This window comes from Prionailurus bengalensis, chromosome X (assembly GCF_016509475.1).
Source record: "Prionailurus bengalensis isolate Pbe53 chromosome X, Fcat_Pben_1.1_paternal_pri, whole genome shotgun sequence".
NCBI lineage: Eukaryota > Metazoa > Chordata > Mammalia > Carnivora > Felidae > Prionailurus > Prionailurus bengalensis.
In genome coordinates, this window is record NC_057361.1 from 13185263 (window position 1) to 13206003 (window position 20741).

A 20741-nucleotide genomic window follows, 5' to 3' on the forward strand; every position below is an offset into this window, starting at 1 on the left:
GTAAATGTCTGAGTCACAGTATATGAATATTTTTATGGTTTGTGAAATAGACCACTTAATTGATTTTCCAAAAGGTTGTATTGATTCGGAAATCTACAAACAGGTAGGAGAACGCCAGCTTCAATCTCCAGACAGCATTAGTTGGTCTCATTTTAACAACTTCATTAGTCACCATAGTGCACATCTTCTACTCATTTCTAGTTTTCATAGGGATCCCCATTGACTTTACTGCTGGATATGGGTTTGTAAAAGATAATCTTTCTCTTGTTTAAGAAGTCCCCTTCTCAGGACGCCTGGGTGGCTCAGTAGGTTAAGCATCCGACTCTTGATCTCAGCTCAGCTCTTGCTTGATCTCAGGATTGTGAGTTCAAGCCCCACATTGGGCTCTGCGCTGGGCATGAAGCCTACTTAAAAAAAAAAAAAAAAAAAAAAGTCCCCTTCTCTTCCTAGTTTGTTAAGAGATTGTGAGCAGGAAGGTTTGGGTTCTATAGATTGCCTACCGAGCATCTATGGACACATGGGGGTTCTCTGTTTTGTCTGATCAATATAATACATTAACCAATTCAACCCCCAGGTTAAACACGCTCAATTATTCTGTAATACTGTTAAATTGGGCACTCTCGTATTTTATTTCAGATTTTCACATCTTTATTAATAGCCAACATTAGTCTATAGTTCGGGGTTTTATTTTTTGTTAGCGGTGCTTTGTTGACTTCTAATATCAAGGTCATGCCAGCTTCCCATTTTAGCCTGAATTCTGGCTCTCAATCTGTCCCTCACAGAATAAATGTACGTAATCTCTTTCAACTCCAACATATATAAAGCAACTACTACGGAGAGGACATTACACAAGATGCCAGAGAAATAAACTTCTAGCCCTCTGAGATCCGAAGTCCGTAAGTCTGGGATCAGGTCAGGGAAAGGCTTAATCGAGAAAGTAGTATTTCCAGCTGGAATTTGCAGGAAGAGCCTTGAGGGGAAGCTAAAGGGAAGTGGCAGCACTGGGCTTCAAAAAGAGAGAAAACACCCCAAGTAAACACATCATGTGCAAGTTCAAGGTAGTTTCAGAAACACACATACTACATTTTGGTTGCAAGGCCAGCTACGAGGAATTAGAGGGCACGAGGGCTTTAGATCATGAGAGTCCTTGGTTGCCATGATAAACCAAGGTCAGAAGAAAGGGAGAGGAAGGGTGTAGGAGGCATAAAGTGATGTAAATGTGCTTTAGGAAGATGAGGTGGCAGCAACAAAGAGGTTGCAAGGGGTGGGGGGGTGTCAGCAGGGTGGAAGCTGGGGCTGGGCAGGAGGCCTCCAGGGCAGATGGGGCAAGCTGGGAAGGCCTCCCGGTGGCAATGCACAGGAAACGCAAGGTAGAGATACCTTCTCTACCTGGCTAAGATTTACTGACTTGGACAAATTAGTCTGACAGTCTTCAAGAAGGATGAAAAAGCATGAAGGGTTGTATGTAGCATGGGTGTACATGTCTATTTCATTGGCTTCCTTGGCCTGGTTACCAACAGTGAGCTCATCTCCCACATCCAACAGGATTCACCTGAATTTCCTTTTTTTTTTTTTAATGTTTATTTATTTTTGGGAGACAGAGAGACAAAGTGCAAGCAGGGGAGGGGCAGAGAGAGAGGGAGACACAGAATCGGAAGCAGGTTCCAGGCCCTGAGCTGTCAGCACAGAGCCCTATGCGGGGCTTGAACCCACGAAGCACGGGATCATAACCTGGGCCAAAGTCAGATGCCTAACCAACTGAGCCACCCAGGTGTCCCTGAATTTCCTCTTGAATCAACAGTACCAGCTTGTCAACCACAAAACATCAATCTTCACTAGACTGCAGGCTCCACCAGGGCAAGGATTTTTATCTGTTCTTTCACTGAGGTATCCCCAAGTCTAGCTCAGAGCCTGGCATGTGGGACAGGTTCAGTAGCTATTTGCTGAATGAATGATTCCTGAGTATCCAGTCACTAAATCTCATTGATTCATTCCATAAAGCTGCTCTGCCAGCCAGACCTTTCTACTCTAACTCCTGCTCCAACCCAGCTCCTTGGATCGCAGACTGAGGCTGCCTTAACATTCAACCAGGTACTGTGTCTGGAGTCTTCTCTCCCCTCTCATATCTCTGTCTGTCTGTCTGTCTCTCTCTCTCTCTCTCTCAACAGTTGAATCTTTCTCAAGCACTCGTTCTATTGGAAAGCCTTCAGCTACGAGTACGGTATTTGCATACTATGTCAAAGTTGACAGGTATTATGTTACTGGTTCCCTATTGCCTTCAGTATTAATTTTGACACTGATACTCAAGGACCCCCACAAATCCGCACCAATCTCCCCTATTTCCCACCACTTCCCTATGGGAGCCATATGCTTCAGCCAACCCACTCGGTATTTTATAGGCAAATCTTGGACATTCCGGCCTAGCCTAACCTTCCCCTCCTCTCTATAAAGTCTCCAAGCCTTTGACAACCATCTCTTCTTACTATAACCCACAGTATTTTTCCCCTGACTCTGAATTCTTAAGTATCTAAGGTCTACCTGTGCTGTGCAATACTGTAACAATTAGATCACGTGGCCACGGACATTTAAATCAATTAAAATTCAATGAAGTTTAAAGTTCAGTTCCTGGGCCACACTAGCAACATTTCAAGTGCTCCATAGCCCCACGTGGCTAGTGGCCATCTATCATATTGGATGGCACAAACCCAGAGCATTCTACCATGGCAGAAAGTTCTAGTCGACAGCATTTGCTAGCATTAACGCACACACTGCCCGTATGTTTGGTTATCTGTTTTGCCAGTCTATGTCTTGAAGCCCCGGCTAAGCTTGCAATACACTATATTTGGGACTGCACTTCAGTGGACAAGCTCCAAATGCACAATGACTTTTTTTCTTTTTAATAATCTCTTTCCACTAGCATCCAGTTATTTCTACTGCAGAAAAATCTTTTAAGTGGTTGAAATACTTATTCCTAAAGCATTTCCCATTGAGCTCAACGTACAAAAGCTCTCGAATGCATTAGCTTTGAAGTACTCATTTAGCCATTTATTGTTAAAATTATAGACCAACCTGGTGATTCACAAATGGGGGCTCATTCCAAGCACCCACACTGTCTCCTTTCAGGAAATAGGCCCGAGTATGGGGGAGGGTCGGGTGAAGAAGATGCCCTTGCCATTCATTGGACGGCAGCCATCATGCCTAGAAGAATTTTTCTTTCCCAATAGAAAGCAGTTTCTATGGCTAACAGCCTAAAATCAACTCTGAACCTACTGCCCCCACAGAGACAGGATTAAATGACTATTAGGCTATCAGACTGGTCCATAAAGGGCTATTTTACCCACAGTATAGCTGCCCTCTTGACAGCTGCTTTGATGGCAAGAAAAGTTCGTTAGCCCAAACTAAGCTCCAAATGACTTCTGTAAGGCGATTTTGTTAGCTGGGAGACACTCACTCAGTGTTCTAAATGCCAAGCAGTCTTCAAAGTAATAAAAAGTGGCCTGAAAGGTTTCTCTCAGTGGCTGGCTGGATTTTTTTTTTTTTTTAATGTTTCTTAATTTGCTTTCCATGTAAAGTTGTTGAAAAATAACATGGAAGAAAAAAAAATATCTCGAACAGGGCTTCATCTAGAGGTAGGAAAATGTTATGCATTAATTATGCTTAATGTACAACACAAACGACCCTTCACCTGAATCGACTTTTAATTATGTGTAACTATTCCACAGATCCACTGTGTCAGATGTGAAATTCATTTCGACTTTGAAAATCCTTGGATCAAACAAGGGTAAAAGAAGTCCTATACATGATAACTAAAATTGAAATATATCAGACACCACAATCGCAAACGTCCATTTGAATCTGCTTCAAATGCTTCAAATTTCTCCCTTTCCCTTACCAATACCATTGTCCAGGTGTACATGTGTTCACTGATACGTTCGAAGGTGGAACATGGATTTGTTTTCAGAATGTTACATCTTCTGTAAATTCAGGTTTGTTTTAGTTACTATTTTCAATAAACAGAAAAGAAATGCTAAAACGTAAGCATATCCACATACCTAAATATTGGAATGAGATCCTTCTTCCCATATATGTCTCAAAAACCAAAAATATTCTAAATATAAAAAGTACACAATGCCGTGAACTGGAGAGATCCGAAGCCAAATTCAAGGTCAAGGGTGTCAGCAAGCAGCCAAAAATCAGACTTGCTATAGAATCCTAAATATTCTACAAATTCACATAGCCTTCGGGCTTACCTTGTGGATTAAGCAGAGATGACACAATAAAATAAATTTTATCCGCTCTCTCCTGGTACTCTCAGAGTCTACCTTCGTTCTTAGATAAAAATCTACTTCTCCTTTTATGTGTGTAACAGATACCTCCTCTTAAATATCTCTCCTGGGTGCCAGTGTCTCTACTAGGTAAGAGACATTTACATGCATAAGGGAAATCTCCATCTGTAAGGGTGTCTTCCACTCCACACCAGGAAGAGGACGACTAAATCTCCAGAAACTCATATGAATGGAGAAAGCATGGATTTAAATCTGCATAACAATCATGCTCTTGTTTACTGTGTTTTTCTGGGTAACCCCCCCATTACCGGCTTCCCACTCCCAACATCTGTCTTTAGCTGGAGAAGTTATTTAATATGATGGCTTGGGCCATTTGGGGGAGTTACTCAGTTTTCCTGGGTCTCTCCCATGTATACAGGAAGCATACATGTTCTGAAGCTTTCTTTGCTTTTGTCCTGTTAATCTTTTATTACAGGGAGGCCTCAGCCAAGAACCTAAAAGGGAGGAGTAAAAGTTCTTTTTCCTCCTCCACACCTATGAAACAGATTTTAGCAGCAAATACACCCCAGAGGAGGCTCCTGGCTTCCAAATTATTTACTTTTTCAGCCAGAAGGGCCAGAATGACCATTACCCACTGTAAGTCATTGTTATTTGCTCAAGTTTAAGTGATTTCCCCAGGCTTCCTGGTGTCTGCCGCCTGGTGATTCTATTACCCTAGCCTTTTTCTTTAATAGGACTTCTCACCATCATCACAAATGCTGGCTCTTAAGGCTATTTTTCTCCAACAAACTGATTGCTGGCCATAAAGATGTTCAGTAGCAATTAGGTTTTATTGTTCCCATCTCACTTATGAGTATAGAAGCTATCAAAATGCAAAATGCACAGATCGTCAGACTTAGTAATTCTCCTTCTAGGAACTCATCCCATAGAAGTGTGCATGTGTGGTGCAAGGACGTATGTACACGGATCCTAATTTGCAATATGATTTAGGGTAGCAAAATAATGGACACAACCTAAATATTCATCAATATGAGACTGGTTAAATAAAAGACGCATATAGCAGGGCAAGCATGTGGAAGTTCCCTGTGCACTGATGTGGAGTGATCAGTACAAAAAGCAAGGGGGAAAAGTGGCTCAAGCATGCTAGCCAATGGATTTGTTGAAAAGGAAGCACATAACCGTATACGTGTGTGGGTATATGGGGATATGCGCTCACACACACACACACACACTCACACACACACACACACACGGTGCAAAGAATAGTCGACAAAGAATTAACCTTGCCAAAGCTATGTAATAGTGGCACCTACTGGTAAGATCACTTCCTGTCCCAAAGTATTACCTTAGGAAAGAAAACCCATGATTTGCCTGCACAGCCATTTCAGCCATTAGTCAGGAAATATGTTTGTAATAAAGCTTCATAAGGAACTCTTCGCTAGTATTAGGTCTTCTGAGCATAAGACTTAAAAGTACCATCTGGCTGGGAAGTTATGGTTCATTATGGTCTGAATTGCAAGCTATAAAAAGGAGTGAAGAATATCTCTATATCCTTCCGTGGAGTGATCTCTGGCATATAGCGTTAAGTGAAAAACGCAAGATACAAAAAATTGGGCAGAGTATGCTATCATTGATCCAAGAAGGAGAGGGGGTTACAAGTAGACATATAGGTTTGCTTGTATTTTGTAAATGGAAAGAAAAGATGTTTAAAAAAAATTAATGACTACCATAAAGGAAGGGAAGGAATGGGATGGAGGAGAGAGGAACAGAAGTGGATTTCTCAAAATCAGTGGTTCTCAATGGGGGCTATTTTGCCTGTGTCCCCAGGAGATGTTTGGCAAGGTCTGGAGGAATTTTTAGTGTCTTAGTTGGGGGTTGGGAGGAGTGTAGTACTGACATCTAGTGGGTACAGGCCCTGAATGCTCCTGAACATCCTACAGTGCACAGGACAGCGCCCCCTCACCCCCCCCGTCGCCACAACAAAGCATAACCCAGCCCAAAATGTCAATAGTGCAAATTATATATCTAATAAGGAACTTGTATTTAGAATACATAAAGAACTCTCACAACTTAATAATACAAAGACAAGGGGTGCCTGGGTGGCTCAGTCAGTTAAGCGTCTGACTTGGGCTCAGGTCATGATCTCACGGTTTGTGAGTTCAAACCCTGCATCGGGCTTTGTGCTGACAGCTCAGAGCCTGGAGCCTGCTTCGGATTCTGTGTCTCCCTCTCTCTCTGCCCCTCCCTAGCTCACAGTCTGTCTGTCTCTCTCTCAGAAATGAATAAACATTAAAAAAAATTTTTTTAATAATAATAATACAAAGACAAATAATCCAACTTGAAAACAAGCAAAGGACTTCAATACACGTTTCTCCAAAGATGATATACAAGTGGCCAATAAGCACCTGAAAAGATGCTCAATATCCTTAGCCATCAGGGAAATGCAAATCAAAGCCACAAGATACAACTTTACACTCACAGGATGGTTATAATCAAAAAGACAGATAGTAATGGGGTGCCTGGCTGGCTCAACTGGTAGCATGTAACTCTTTATCTCGGGTTGTAAGTTCAAGCCCCATGTGAGGTGTAGAAATTAAAAATAAAATCTTTTTTTAAAAAAAGACAGACAAGGGGCGCCTGGGTGGCTCGGTCGGTTGAGTGTCCGACTTCGGCTCAGGTCATGATCTCATGGTCCATGAGTTCGAGCCCCGCGTCGGGCTCTGTGCTGACAGCTCAGAGCCTGGAGCCTGTTTCAGATTCTGTGTCTCCCTCTCTCTGTGACCCTCCCCCGTTCATGCTCTGTCTCTCTCTGTCTCAAAAATAAATAAAAACGTTTAAAAAAAAATTAAAAAAAAAAAAAGACAGACAATAACAAGTGTTGAGGCTGCGAAGAAATTGGAACCCTTAGACACTGCTGGTGGGAATGTAAATTGTTGCAGCCACTTTAGAAAACAGTGGGACAGTTCCTCAAAAGCTTCAACATATATTGGAGCGCCTGGGTGGCTCAGTCGGTTGAGCGTCTGACTTTGGCTCAGGTCATGATCTCATGGTTCAGGAGTTCGAGCCCCACGTCGGGCTCTGTGCTGACAGCTCAGAGCCTGGAGCCTGCTTCAGAGTCTGTGTCTCCCTCTCTCTCTGCCTAACCCATTCTCATTCTGTCTCTGTCTCTCTCAAAAATAAATAAACATTAAAAAAAAAAGCTTCAACATACAGTCACCGTATGACCTACAATTCCACTCCTACGTGTATATACCCAAGTGAAATGAAAACATGCGTCCACACAATAACTTGTACACCAATGGTCATAGCAACATTACTCACAATAGTCAAAAAGTAGAAACAACCCAAATGGCCATCAATGAATGAATGGATTAATAAAATGTGTTATGTCCATATAATGGAATATTATTCTGCACTAAAAAGAAACAAAGTACTGATAGATGCTATAACACAGACAGACCTTGACAACATTATACTAAGTGGAAGAAGCCAGTCACAAAACGCCACATATTGTATGATTCCATTCACATGAAGTATCCAGAAGAGGCAAATCCATAGAGACAGAAAAGAGATTAATGGCTGCCAAGGGCTAGGGGTGATAGTAGCCTGGGGGTGTCAGCTAAGTGGTATGAGGTTTCTTGTGAGGTAATGAGAATGGTCCAAAATTGACTGTGGTGATGGTTGCACAGATCTGTGCATATGATAAAAGCCACTGAGTCATACACTTCAAGCGGCTAAATTTTACGGTATATAAACTGTATCTCAGCAACACTGTTGAAAACAGCAATCACGGGCACCTGGCTGGCTCGGTAGGAAGAGTATGCAACTCTTGACCTCAGGGTCATGAGTTCAAGCCCCACGTTGGAGGTAGAGATTACTAAAAATAAATAATAAATAAACTCAAAAAAAAAAAAAGCGATCACAATGGTCAGGTATGCACTCTCACAGAGGTGGGTATGAGGCACAGAAGGCAGAGGCAAGAAAAGAAAGGAGGTCAGGATACACTTCCCAGGATGAATAGGAAGTTGTCAGTCATCGGGTTTGGTTTACTTTTCTAATTAAATTTTTCATTGGTTTTAGTGAGATCCCATGGGAAGGGAGGTTGCAGGAAGGGGGACATCTCAGGTATAGGGAATACATCTAAAAAAATTGTTTAGATTGTCCAAACATAAACCCCCAAGTGCAGAAGGGATGGGGACACCAGACGTGAATTACAGCACCCCCTTATCCATGGTTTCGTATCGTCGGGGGTCAGTATAGCTACATCGCAGCACCTGCGTCAGTCACCTAACCTCATCGCCTCACATACACATTTTAGCACCTCACATCCTCACAGGAAGGAGGGTGAGTACGGCACAGTAAGACATTTTGAGAGCCAGAGAAACCACATTTGCGTAACTTTCATTACAGTACCTTGTTATCATCGTTCCATTTGATTATTGTTGTTGTTCATCTCTTATTGCGCCCAATTTATAAACTATCACAGGTATGGATGGATAGGAAAACATAAAGCATATACAGGGCTGGGACTGTCCGCAGTTTCAGGCAGCCCCTGGCGGCCGTGGCATGTGTCCCCCATAGATAAGGGGGGACTGCTATAGCAAAGCCGCAGGAGACACAGCGCAGTGGCCTTCAGTCCCAGCCAAGAACCTTGGACTGAATATTTCCTAGGAAAAGGAATCCGTGGAAGATGAGGAGCAGCGCAAAAACACTGTCACGTTTGTCTCAGAAAGACCGATGACTGCCAATGTGGAGACTAGACAGACGGGCGAGGAGTCCAGAGACAGGACAGCCCATTTATTTATATTAGCTGTTATAAATTGTTGTCACAGTCGATTTCATCGTTTCCTAAACATTAAACTTGAAAACAGACGCAAAGAGAGATCAGTCCAGGATTGTGTCTTTCTTCAAGGCACAGCTGACAAGAGGGACTATTGAGAACAAAGCAGGTGGTACAAAAATAATAGTAGCAGTAGTAATAATAATAATAATAAAATCATATCTAACTTAAAATGTCCTGATGTTGTAAGGAAGAAATAATAATAATAGCCCCTTGTGAATTTAGGTCAGAGCTGGAAACAAAATGACAGTGACCCAACCCAGAAAGATAAACAAGGCACTTACCACAGGAACACGGGCATTTGGCTCAAATTCTGTGGAATCAGCATCTGAAGATTAAGAAATGAGTTCAATAATTCACTAATATTGCTGAAAAACAGTTTAAGTAATAAGAATTTTTTTTTTAATAAAAGTTATTAGCAGGGCACTTGGGTAGCTCAGTCGGTTAAGCGTCCGACTTCTGCTGAGGTCATGATCTTGCAATCCGTGGGTTCAAGCCCCAAGTCCGGCTCTGTGCTGACAGCTCAGAGCCTGGAGCCTGCTTCAGATTCTGTGTCTCTATCTCTCTCTGCCCCTCCCCCACTCACGCTCTGTCTCTCTGTCAAAAATAAATAAACACTAAAAAAAATTTTTATGGTTATTAGCAAACAGCAGGCTTACCTTTCAAGTTAAGGCAGTTTCTTGCAAACTCTATCACTGCTAGTTGCATCCCGAGGCAAATCCCTATTTGAAAAAGCATATATAGAAAATGGATGAACATATTTTGTATTGCTTCATATTTCCCATTCATTTGCTTACTGTCAGTCTCCTCCATCTAGAATGCAGGGTCGAGAGAGCAAGACTGCCTGCCGGGTTCACTACTGTACCCTCTGCACTCAGAACAACTGTGGCAGAGGCAGGAAGGGGGATTAGACGACTTGGACTTGAGGAAGAAGGAATTCAAGGTCAGAAAAGGGCAAGGGAAGACAGGGCAAGGTCCAAAGGCAAATCTGCCTCCTTCCAGAGGCCTCTAAATAGAGGCATAGGTGTGGGCTGCACAGCCGTGCCAGAGCACCTGATTCCTTCCGAGAATATCTAACAACACCCTGACTCAAGAGGGAGACTTCACACTCCCTCTTCTTGGAGGGCAGCCTCAGGCTGGCCAGCGGGCAGGGAGCTGAGGAGTGGGAAGCCTGTGTCAGGGTGCTGGGCCCAGAACAGCCCTATAACCTCCCCGCCGAACACCGGCATCTCCAGGCGGGCTGGAACATGGTGGAGAGCAGGGAAGGGAGATCCACAATGGAAGCCAAGAGAGCTCGATGAGGAGAAAAACAGACACCTGTGTAGCTCCAAGCTGTCACATGGATGGGCCCTTCACCTGTCTCCGCATCCACCAATTCTGTCCGCTAAACGAATGCCAAGGAACACTCCAGATGTCATTATAGACACATCTAAGGTATACAAGGGACTCATCAGAGAAGAGCAATCCACATACTTGGCACACCAGAACGGAAGTTGGTGGGCATGAAACAGCTGGGTGCATTGTGGGGGGGGGGACTTCAGAAAGTTCCATATGGCTAAGACATAAAGAGACACTGTGGTAAAGAGAAAGCTAAAGAGTTGCAAACTATTCTATGCAGTGAAATCTGAATAACACTAAACACGTTTGGACAAAAACCGAACAAGATGACTTCGGAAGAAAACAGTGGCCCACATGAGCTCAGACTGGGCCAACAGAGCAAGGTATCAGGGTATCTGACTACTCCTGGCTTCTCTTTTGAAAACGGATTGCAAGTGGAGGGCATCTAGGAAGCCACTCAAAGGACAGGAGGCAGTGGGGAAAATGAACAATGTGCTGATATAAAAGGCACCGAAGCCAGTCCACACGGTCACAAACCCACCAGTACAGCCAAGCACGGGGTGAAACACAGCCTGTCCCCACTTTCCTTCCCACACCCCCCAGCCCCTGCCCGATTTGATTTCCCAGCTGCACGGCTGCCATTACCCCATCGAGGGGCCAATTCATCTGGGTTCACCGGTCCAGAAGCCACACTTTGCAATTTGAGCAAAGGCATTAAAAAGACCTCGCTCGCTCTACCAAATTTTAGCAGAGCTCTTCCTGTGACGTTGGATGGTGTGACTGTATTATCTTTTCTAGTTTCAAGCAGTGAAAACACGGATTTGGGCCCTGTGGCTGACTATTTGCTACTTGAATGTTCAAATCCGAGTTCACACCCTTCACGTGAACAAACCCTATGAAATGTTAGCCCTACTAGATATCAACAATCTAATAAACTCGTAGTTAGGATCCATAAACATGAGTTTTACCCAGGAAAGGGATCTTCTTTGTCCGTGCCCAAGAGATTGCCTGGAGTTTTCCCAACGTTCCTCGGATTCCGAAGCCTCCTGGCACAAGAACGCCACTGCAATCGATACAAGACGAGGGTGAATTTGACGTTGTCTTTATTTTTAAAACTCTTATTCTCAGCCGCTCGTGTTTACTGATCCCAAGTCCAACACTTGCCATGGTTGCTAGAGAATATGCTTGAGGTCTATTTTCAGAATTGATGACATGATTTCATCATGTCCTGAACTTTCTTCTTGAAATCCTCCCAATGTTATAAAGAAGATGGAATAACTTTTCACAACTGACTTCAATCTATATTTTCTGATAGGTCTTGGTGGTCTGTGAGCATACATAGTGACTGAGAAAACTCAATTTGCTTTAAAATGCCACTGAGAGAATTGTCTGAATAAAAATAGGTTAAGGTTCTTTTAAAAGTACTATTATAGGAGCGCCTGGGTGGCTCAGTCGGTTAAGCGGCCGACTTCGGCTCAGGTCATGATCTCGCGGTCCGTGAGTTCGAGCCCCGCGTCAGGCTCTGTGCTGACAGCTCAGAGCCTGGAGCCTGTTTCAGATTCTGTGTCTCCCTCTCTCTGACCCTTCCCCATTCATGCTCTGTCTCTCTCTGTCTCAAAAATAAATAAACATTAAAAAAAAAATTTTTTTTAATAAAAAAAATAAATAAATAGTGGCACATGAAAATTTCCTGGCCAGGAGATACTTTAGAAAACTTCTAGGCAAACACTCATTTGAGGAGACAAGAATTCAAGAGATAGTTGGGACGGTCATGCTACCCTCACAATACAGTGCTGCCCCCCAAAGTTCTGTTGATTACTTATAAAATAAAATCTAGGGGAGTCTGGGTGGCTCAGCTGGTTAAGCATCTGACTTCGGCCCAGGTCATGATCTCGGGGTTCGTGAGTTCGAGCCCCACATCGGGCTTTGTGCTGACAGCTCGGAGTCTGGAGGCTGCTTCAGATTCTGTGTCTCCCTCTCTCTCTGCCCCTCCGCTGCTCACTCTGTCTCTCTCTCTCTCTCAAAAATAAACATTAACAAAATTTTTTTAAATTTAAAAACTGCACCAAAATTAGGAATTGAGGTAAATCCAATCATTATGGAAAAAGCACAATGGCATTCTGCTAACTGGTCCTGGACAGTCCTCAGCACTCACTCAGCTTTGCATAGCTTCTGCCAAGCTTCATGGAATTTCACCGGGTCCTCGGTTTCGGTGGTCTGCTCCAGATCAAAGGAGTCTATGTACTAAAAAACATCCAACAGATTAAAAGAACATTTAAGAAAAGTGATACTCAAAAATACTAGAGGCATCTAACATTGTGACCCAATTATTCAATAACTACTTATTATGCAAAAGAAAATGCTGTGGAAATAACTGGAAGCTGCACTTAATCTAGACCCAGACACTGCAGGAAAGATGGGAAGGAGCACCATCGGGAAAGTCTCCAGGGGGCTGACGTCCAAGAAGCTCAGCCCTGGAGGATGAGCATGCGCAGACAAGTTGGGAGGCCATCAGGAAGGTGTGTGGGAGACACGGGGAGGTGGGGTGGGGGTGGAACAGCTTGTATGAAACCTCAGAGTAAAGACAGAAAGGGGTGGTCACTCTGGGGCCCTCAAAAGACACTCCACTGAGGGAGAGGAGAAGTTGACACTTGAAGCCATTGGAAGGTCTTAAGGAACACAGAGAACAGAGAGGGATTTTAGAAGGATCACTGTGCTACAATGTGGAAAATGGAGGGAAAACGGCAAACCCGTCGGGAAGCCAGGCGAGGTAAACACAGAAGCAAAGTGGTCTGAAAAGAATATGGCAAGACCATGATTCAAACAGTACTTCGCAGAAGCGAATGTCAACAAATTCTGTCAACCGAGCAATCACGTACAAACTACTCCTAGGTACATAACAGTCCCTAGAGACCTATACTATTCTAGTATTTATTCTGTAAAAATTACTATCTGAATATATCTTAACATACAAAATTTTAAAGGCTTTATAAAGTTTGCGGTCTAACAATTTTTCTCTTGCTGTTTTCTTTTTTCTACGAGGGGGTGGGGGACTTGGATGAGCAGGAAGAGCAAGAAGAGAAGTAAGTATTCCTTGGAAAACCACAAATCAAAAGTGATCATGAAAGGAAGGGGCTAGACAGGTGAGAGAAAAGTCACATAGGTCCTTAGTTGGAAGTTATGAAATTTCTCAGATGTATAAATGTATCTTTTTGGTCATTATATAAAGGTTCACCATTTAAATCAAGATAATAAGGCTTGCTTAAACCACAGTATAACTGTATAGAATATCATTAAGTACAACATATAGATAGATAGATAGATAGATAGATACACATACATACATATATATGCATATATATGTATGTGTGTATTTATCTAGAAAGATATGCATTAAACTGGTAATGACAGGTACAAGAGAGAAGTAGGATTTCAGGAAGGAAGGACCTTCTACTTTCTGCCTGTCATACGATGCTTTATTTAAATTTCCTACACTAAGCATGTACAACTTCCATATCTAACAAAGACAAAGAATATACTCAAGCTGCAAATATGAATTCCCCCAGACCTCCCATACATCTTTTCCCTTTGCTGACTTTGCTCTCTCTCCTTTTACTGTATTAAATCTTAGCCACAAGTCCAGCTATGTGCTGAGTACTGTGAGTCCTCCTGGTGACATCAATCCTGGAGGCTGTCTTGGGGATCCTTTGACACAACCTGCCTCTGAAACACGAGATGTCACAGCGAATGACTGAAATATATGGAAGAACAGCTGGGGCTCACCATCAGATTCAACTTGTGGTTGATGGCCAACGCAGAATGTTCTAGGGCTTTGAACACAGAGGCGTAGCAGTCCCTGAGCTTGGTGTATTTGCCAACCAGGGCTATGGAGCACGTTTTCTGCAATCGTTCATACCTGAGATGAAAGACAAGTTTAAAGGTTATATGCATGTAATATAACATCACAAACACAATGACAGCCACTGTTCTTTTCCCAAGGCACTTTTTAAAAACCTTAAGGGCAGATGAGCCTCGAACTGGATGTACTTGACTTAAATCTCCACCCCACCCCCAATGAATGAAAATCTGTGTGCCAACAGATTGCAAAATCATAAGAAACCCCAATATTGGCCTATATAAGCCAGCACAAATATAAATCCAAGGAAAGAGTATCAGAGAAAAAGCTAAAAGCATTAAAAATAAAAAAGCTCTCCCCATCTCATAAACATGAGCTGTCCTTAAATTCGTTTATAAGGTGACACTGTATAAGAAAATGCGTTGTGAATGTCAACAGGAAACATTTCAATATTAACTTTGTAAGGTGACATTATATAAGAAAATGCGTTCAAACTGTCTAATGTTAAAAATGGTTACGGTCCCAGCTGGCCCACAAAAGCCAGGTTATTCGTGGCATGCCTGAAGAATGGCACTAAGAGAACTCTTTAAACTATTACAAGCCATTTAGATCAGTTTTATGAGAAAATGCCATTCTACATAAGATGCTCAATCACATTTTACCATTAAAGACACGACGTTTACTGTTGCTTTTGTTACCAAATCTGTTCAACGAACCTGAAAATTGGTCTGGTACTACGTACGTAGAAATGTCATCTAGGGGCTGAAGATGATTAGGGTGATCCCCAAACACCTTAGAAGAGAAAGGTTGCCATGAGCGGGAGTAGTCCTCTTTCCTACCAACATCTGCTAAGTGTGCCAGAGAAATGTGATCGCAGGCAGGTGAGGAGGAGAAAAATGCCTAAGAAGCTAAGGAGTCAAAACTGACAGTAAAGGTGGCTTTCTGGGAAGGTGACTGAAGCACCTGGGAAAAGCCTACTAAATCTTTAGCTCGCTCCTGAATTTTACGTCGCTCTGGAGATTGCGTGGCTGCCCGGGCTTCACCCCATCGCTGCAGAAAGGACACAGGTGACAAAGCAAGTGGCATGGAGGCAAGATTCCGATACCAAGTCAGAGGGAAGCGCTTCCCGTGCCAGATTTGGCCCCAGGGAACTGGCGATCGTGACCCCATCAGAGCACAGCGGCCGGGATGAGCCCTTACCCTTGGGTCTCACCCCTCTATTGAAGGAGGGACGTTGCCTCCGGTCCCGGGAAGGAAGCAGGACTGGGGTCAACACTACCAGCTCCTCCTTCTAGTCACTCAGTCTGGTCTATCCGGGGGAGAAGGAGTCACTCGGCAGCTGGGTGAGACAGGGAAGTCCACTGGGCCACCCGTCCCAGGGAGAAGGGCTGCCATTGGGAAAGGATATGTATCCTGAGCCCACTTCCCTCGTACTCTTTCCCTCTTGGGGCTGCAGGCGAGGCTCCCGGAGCCCTATCCAGACCAGCCCAGCTCCCACATGCTCTCCACTCGGCCATTAACTAGGTGTGAGAGGCCAGCCACAGAGGCTGCCATGAGCCACTGTAGGCTCACCCCACAGGCAGGTCCCCGGGGAGGCGAGGCCACCTCCAATTTGGGCGGAGGTCCCAGGCGAGCTCTGCCATCCAGTTCAGCCAGGGACCCCTGGCCTCTGAGCAGCACTGGACTTCCATGAATGAGCCTGCCCTGTGACCTCGATTTGCTTTCTTATAGCTGTCTACATACCACCATTACCAATAAACCAACAGCACCACAAGGGACCGATACTCAGTATCCCTTTTGCTTAAAGACCGCAGTGAGCTGAATGGTGGCCTCCAAAGACATATGTCCCCCAGAACCTGTGGATGTGTCCATATTTGGAAGAAGGGTCTTTATGGATACAATTACGTCAAGGATCTCGAGATGAGATCATCCTGGATTAGGATGGGCCCTAAATCCAAAGACAAGCATCCTTATGCAAGCAGAGAGGAGGAGGGGAAAAAGAAGGAGGAGGAAGAGGAAGAGGAGGAAATGGAGAAGGAGAGGAGAGACACAGAGAAGGCCATGCAATGACAGAGCCGGAAACTGGGGTGACATGGCCACGAGCCAAGGGACACCAGGGATTCCCAGCAGCCCCAGAAGCTGGAACAGTTTCTCCCTCAGTGCCTCCAGAAGAAACCAACCCTGCTGAAGCCTTGATTGTGAATTTCTGACGTCCACAACTGTGAGAGAATGAATTTCTCATATTTTATGCGGCCCAGTTTGTGGTAATTTGTTTCAGCAGCCACAGGAAACTAATAGGAAAACCAAACCCTGGCTTTAAAAAGCACAGCAGCATAGAGTAATTTAGAGTTATTTCCAATAAAAAGAGTTAAACATTCAATTTCTAGTGCTTAAAGAGGATCAGCCCCAAGCTACTCAGAAAATTCCTGTAAAGCGACTGATTCCTTAACTGCATCGTCATTCAGTAGAGCACCTGAGTTCCGAAACTGCACTTTATTCCTGATTTTACTTGCCCCAGCAATTCTAAAACTCTTTTTAAAGTTTTAAGTGAGAGGGCAAGAGAACTTCAAACTACTGCTCATCTACCAAAGGCAGTCATTTTGTCACCATCAAACCATTTTAATTATTGTTACCAACCTCAGTAACACCGAGGAACCAATACCCAGGGCCCAATGCGAGACTAAGGTTTAATGTGTTTTCTCTCATAATTATCTCAATGTGGGTACTAGTATCCCCCTGTTATATATGGATGTGAAAGCAGGTCCACAGAGGTTGAGTAATCCACCCAAACTCACGCAGCTAGTGAGAGGAAAAGCTGGGGCCTGAATGCAGAGTGCCTGATGCCAGAGCTTACATTTTCTTATTGAGATATAAGTGACATATAACATTATATTGGTTTCAGGTATACAACATAATGATTCAATATTTGTGTATGTGTGTTTGTCACTGCTGCACCTGGTGCCTCCACCTAAGTTGCACAAAAATCCAGCAGTCAGGACTTCACAGAGTTAGGCCTTGTCTACATCTAGTAAAACAAACAGGTGATAGGGGCGCCTGGGTGGCGCAGTCGGTTAAGCATCCGACTTCAGCCAGGTCACGATCTCGCGGTCTGTGAGTTCGAGCCCCGCGTCAGGCTCTGGGCTGATGGCTCAGAGCCTGGAGCCTGTTTCCGATTCTGTGTCTCCCTCTCTCTCTGCCCCTCCCCCGTTCATGCTCTGTCTCTCGCTGTCCCAAAAATAAATAAACGTTGAAAAAAAAATTAAAAAAAAAAACAAACAGGTGATAGGGATTTAATTTCCATATGGCTTCAAATGAGACAAACCTTGCTGAAATTAATACCATTGTCTTAAAGCTAGAACCTATCTATCTGAGGTTTTGATAACAATGCTGATAGTTAATAACTGCAGGAGGGAACAATAATGATATAGCCTAAACTTCTCATTCAAAGGGATTTTTGGGGTGCCTCACTGGCTCAGTCAGAAGAGCATGCAATTCTTGATCTCGGGGCTCTAAGTTTGAGGCCCACAGTGGGGGTAGAGATTACTAAAAAATAAATAAACTTAAAAAACAAAGCAAAACAAACAATAATAACAAAAACCTGTGACATTTAAACCTGTTTAAAATATTCAGAAACGGGGTGGCAGGGATGAAAAAATATATATATTCAGAAACTGGGTGCCTGGGTGGCTCAGAGGTTAAATGTCTGACTCTTGATTTCGGCTCAGGTCATGATCTCATCGTTCATGAGTTCGTGCCCCACGTTGGGCTCTGTGCTGGCAGCATGGAGCCTGCTTGGGATTCTCTCTCTCCCTCTCTCTGCCCCCCTGCTCGTGCTCTCTCTCGCTCTCTCTTTAAAATTTTTTTTTTTTCAACGTTTTTATTTATTTTTGGGACAGAGAGAGACAGAGCATGAATGGAGGAGGGGCAGAGAGAGAGGGAGACACAGAATCGGAAACAGGCTCCAGGCTCTGAGCCATCAGCCCAGAGCCCGACGCGGGGCTCGAACTCCCGGACCGCGAGATCGTGACCTGGCTGAAGTCGGACGCTTAACCGACTGCGCCACCCAGGCGCCCCTCTCGCTCTCTCTTAAAATAAATAAATTTTTAAAAAAGGAAAAAAGTTTAAAAATATAAAATATGTATTCAGAAAACTAAGAAATAAACTAATAAATCAAAATACTTTCAGAATTAACAACAACAAAAAATCATTCCAGAATCCAAATTCTTTCAATTCACTTTCATTTAAGTAGAAAAAAATCAAAAGCCCCAGAAATCTTCAAAGAATATAGCAAAACACTCTAACAATGTGTTGAAGCTTTAGATAAATCCAGACCAAAACATATACAGACAGAAAGCGGAATGTGACGTAGATATCCTTCAAGCTATGTCTCAGTCCTACCCCGAAACCCAAGAATTATTCAAGATTACATTAGTAATTCCTTTCACATACCTGTCAGCCATATTTCTCCACTTGAAAAGCAAATTACTTGCAGAATCACCAATGGGCAGATCCAATCTCTCTTTAAAATATTTGACAATGCCTTGTTCCTCCAAAAGCACAGGTACTCGATATGTAGAAGAAACATCATGGATACATATGACCTGATTAATGATGATAAAACACCATATTTAAATGGAACACCTCAAATATGCCTCAAGAATGAGCCAAAACTCAAGAGACATGGTAGTTCATTTATATTGATTGAGGAAAAGCAAGAGCCCAGTGACCCAAACAAGAGGCAGAATTAATACAAGCTTACTTTGATCTAATCATAAAACTCTTTGAACTCCTTATTCTAAATTGGGAAACGTGGATGCTGTAGTAGTGTGTGTATATATATATATAGAGAGAGAGAGAGAGAGAGAGAGAGAGAGAGAGAGAGAGACTTTGTTCTCAATTTCTGGCACAAAGCTTTAAAAACCTTTGGAATTTCCTGACAGGGGTAGGGTTATCTTTGTTATGCTAATGAAGTGACTCATGGCGGCCCTAGATGGCTTCAGGATGGGAGTTGGTCACCAGAAAACCCAACCAAGTTAGGCTAGAATTTTCAGCCACTTGACTTCCGAGGACAGCAAGGGGGCTGGAGCATGAGTTCAGTCATGTGACCAATGGTTTACTCAACCAAGCCTATATCATGAAACCCCTATTAAAAAAATTCTGGACACCAAGACTCAGGGGACTGTCCCGGTTGGTACACATACAGATGTACCAGGATGGTGGCACAGCCTGACTCCATGGGGACAAAAGTTTCTGCACTTGGGATCCTCCTAGGCCTTGCCCTACATATCTCTTCATCTGGCCGTTCATTTGCACTCTTTATAATAAAATGACAATAGTAAGTATAGCATTTTCCTGAGTTCCATGAATCGTTCTAGAGAATTATCGAACCTGAAGGGGTTATGGAAAGCCCCAAATTAGCAGTCAACCAGGCAGGAGTGGAGGTGGCTTGGGAACACTGGAAACTTTGGTGTCTGAAGTTGGGGGGGAAGTCTTGTAAAGAATTCAGCCCCCGGGGCACCTGGATGGCTCAGTCGGTTAAGCGTCTGACTTTGGCTCAGGTCATGATCTCACAGCTCGTGAGTTCGAGCCCCGCTTCGGGCTCTATGCTGACAGCTCAGAGCCTGGAGCCTGCCTCTGTTTCCGTGTCTCCCTCTCTCTCTCTGCCCCTTCCCTGCTTGTGCTCTGTCTCTCAAAAATAAACATTAAAAAAATTTTTTTAAAAAAACAAACAAAAAAAACCCTCAGCCCTCAAATCTGTGGAGTCTGATGCTCACTCCAGGTAGTGTCAGCGTTGAAGTGCAGGACCCCAGCTGGTGTCAGAGAATTGGTGTTGGAACACGGATGCTTTATGTGTCAATATCTAAGGCATGTGGCCCAAGGCATCACCTTCTAAGTCTAGGCTAAAGTAGTAACACTGAACACGTACACTGTGTCTTCTAAATGTGGGTATGTGGTTCGCTTGTGCATTCATTTGTTGCTGTTGCTGCTGGTGTAGTGCTTTTGTCTACTCCCTTCATTTGGATACATTTCCAAGTACATATTGAACCCAGTCAAATTAATTACACCTGTTAGAGGAGAATGGCTCCTTTAAATGTCACGTGCTATGGTTGTTTTTCACATCTATCCTAACGAACTTTCATCACCCTCTTAAGTACATCCGAGGGGCTGCTGGCAGGCATTTAAGGGTCTGCCACATTCTAAGTCAATGCCAAAGAAATGTTCTTCTAACTCTGTGTGTTCAGTCTCCCCAAATCCATTGCCAAATCCACCCAAGGGTTCCTAAGCTGTTTGGACATCACCAACTTGATACTTAGAGGCCTCACTTGGAACAAAGAAATGGGAGCATTAACTCACATCAGAAAAAAATAATGTGCTGAAAAATGGCTAATAAACTAGCCTGTGGACTGATAGGATAGGGCAT

At 43.6% G+C, this 20741-nt stretch overlaps 1 protein-coding gene across 4 annotated transcripts in view; it reads right to left on the reverse strand.

The window, feature by feature from the left end:
- CTPS2 (CTP synthase 2) overlaps nucleotides 1-20741 on the reverse strand; it is a 105065-nt gene that overhangs the window by 52317 nt on the left and 32007 nt on the right. For all 4 annotated transcript variants that reach the window (XM_043570936.1, XM_043570935.1, XM_043570934.1 and 1 more), the window contains 6 exons: nucleotides 18770-18921; nucleotides 14248-14380; nucleotides 12620-12708; nucleotides 11433-11527; nucleotides 9786-9848; nucleotides 9411-9454 (listed from right to left, as the gene is read on the reverse strand). In XM_043570936.1, the coding sequence (XP_043426871.1) occupies nucleotides 9411-9454; nucleotides 9786-9848; nucleotides 11433-11527; nucleotides 12620-12708; nucleotides 14248-14380; nucleotides 18770-18921 (576 nt within the window). The remainder of the gene's footprint in view (nucleotides 1-9410; nucleotides 9455-9785; nucleotides 9849-11432; nucleotides 11528-12619; nucleotides 12709-14247; nucleotides 14381-18769; nucleotides 18922-20741) is intronic.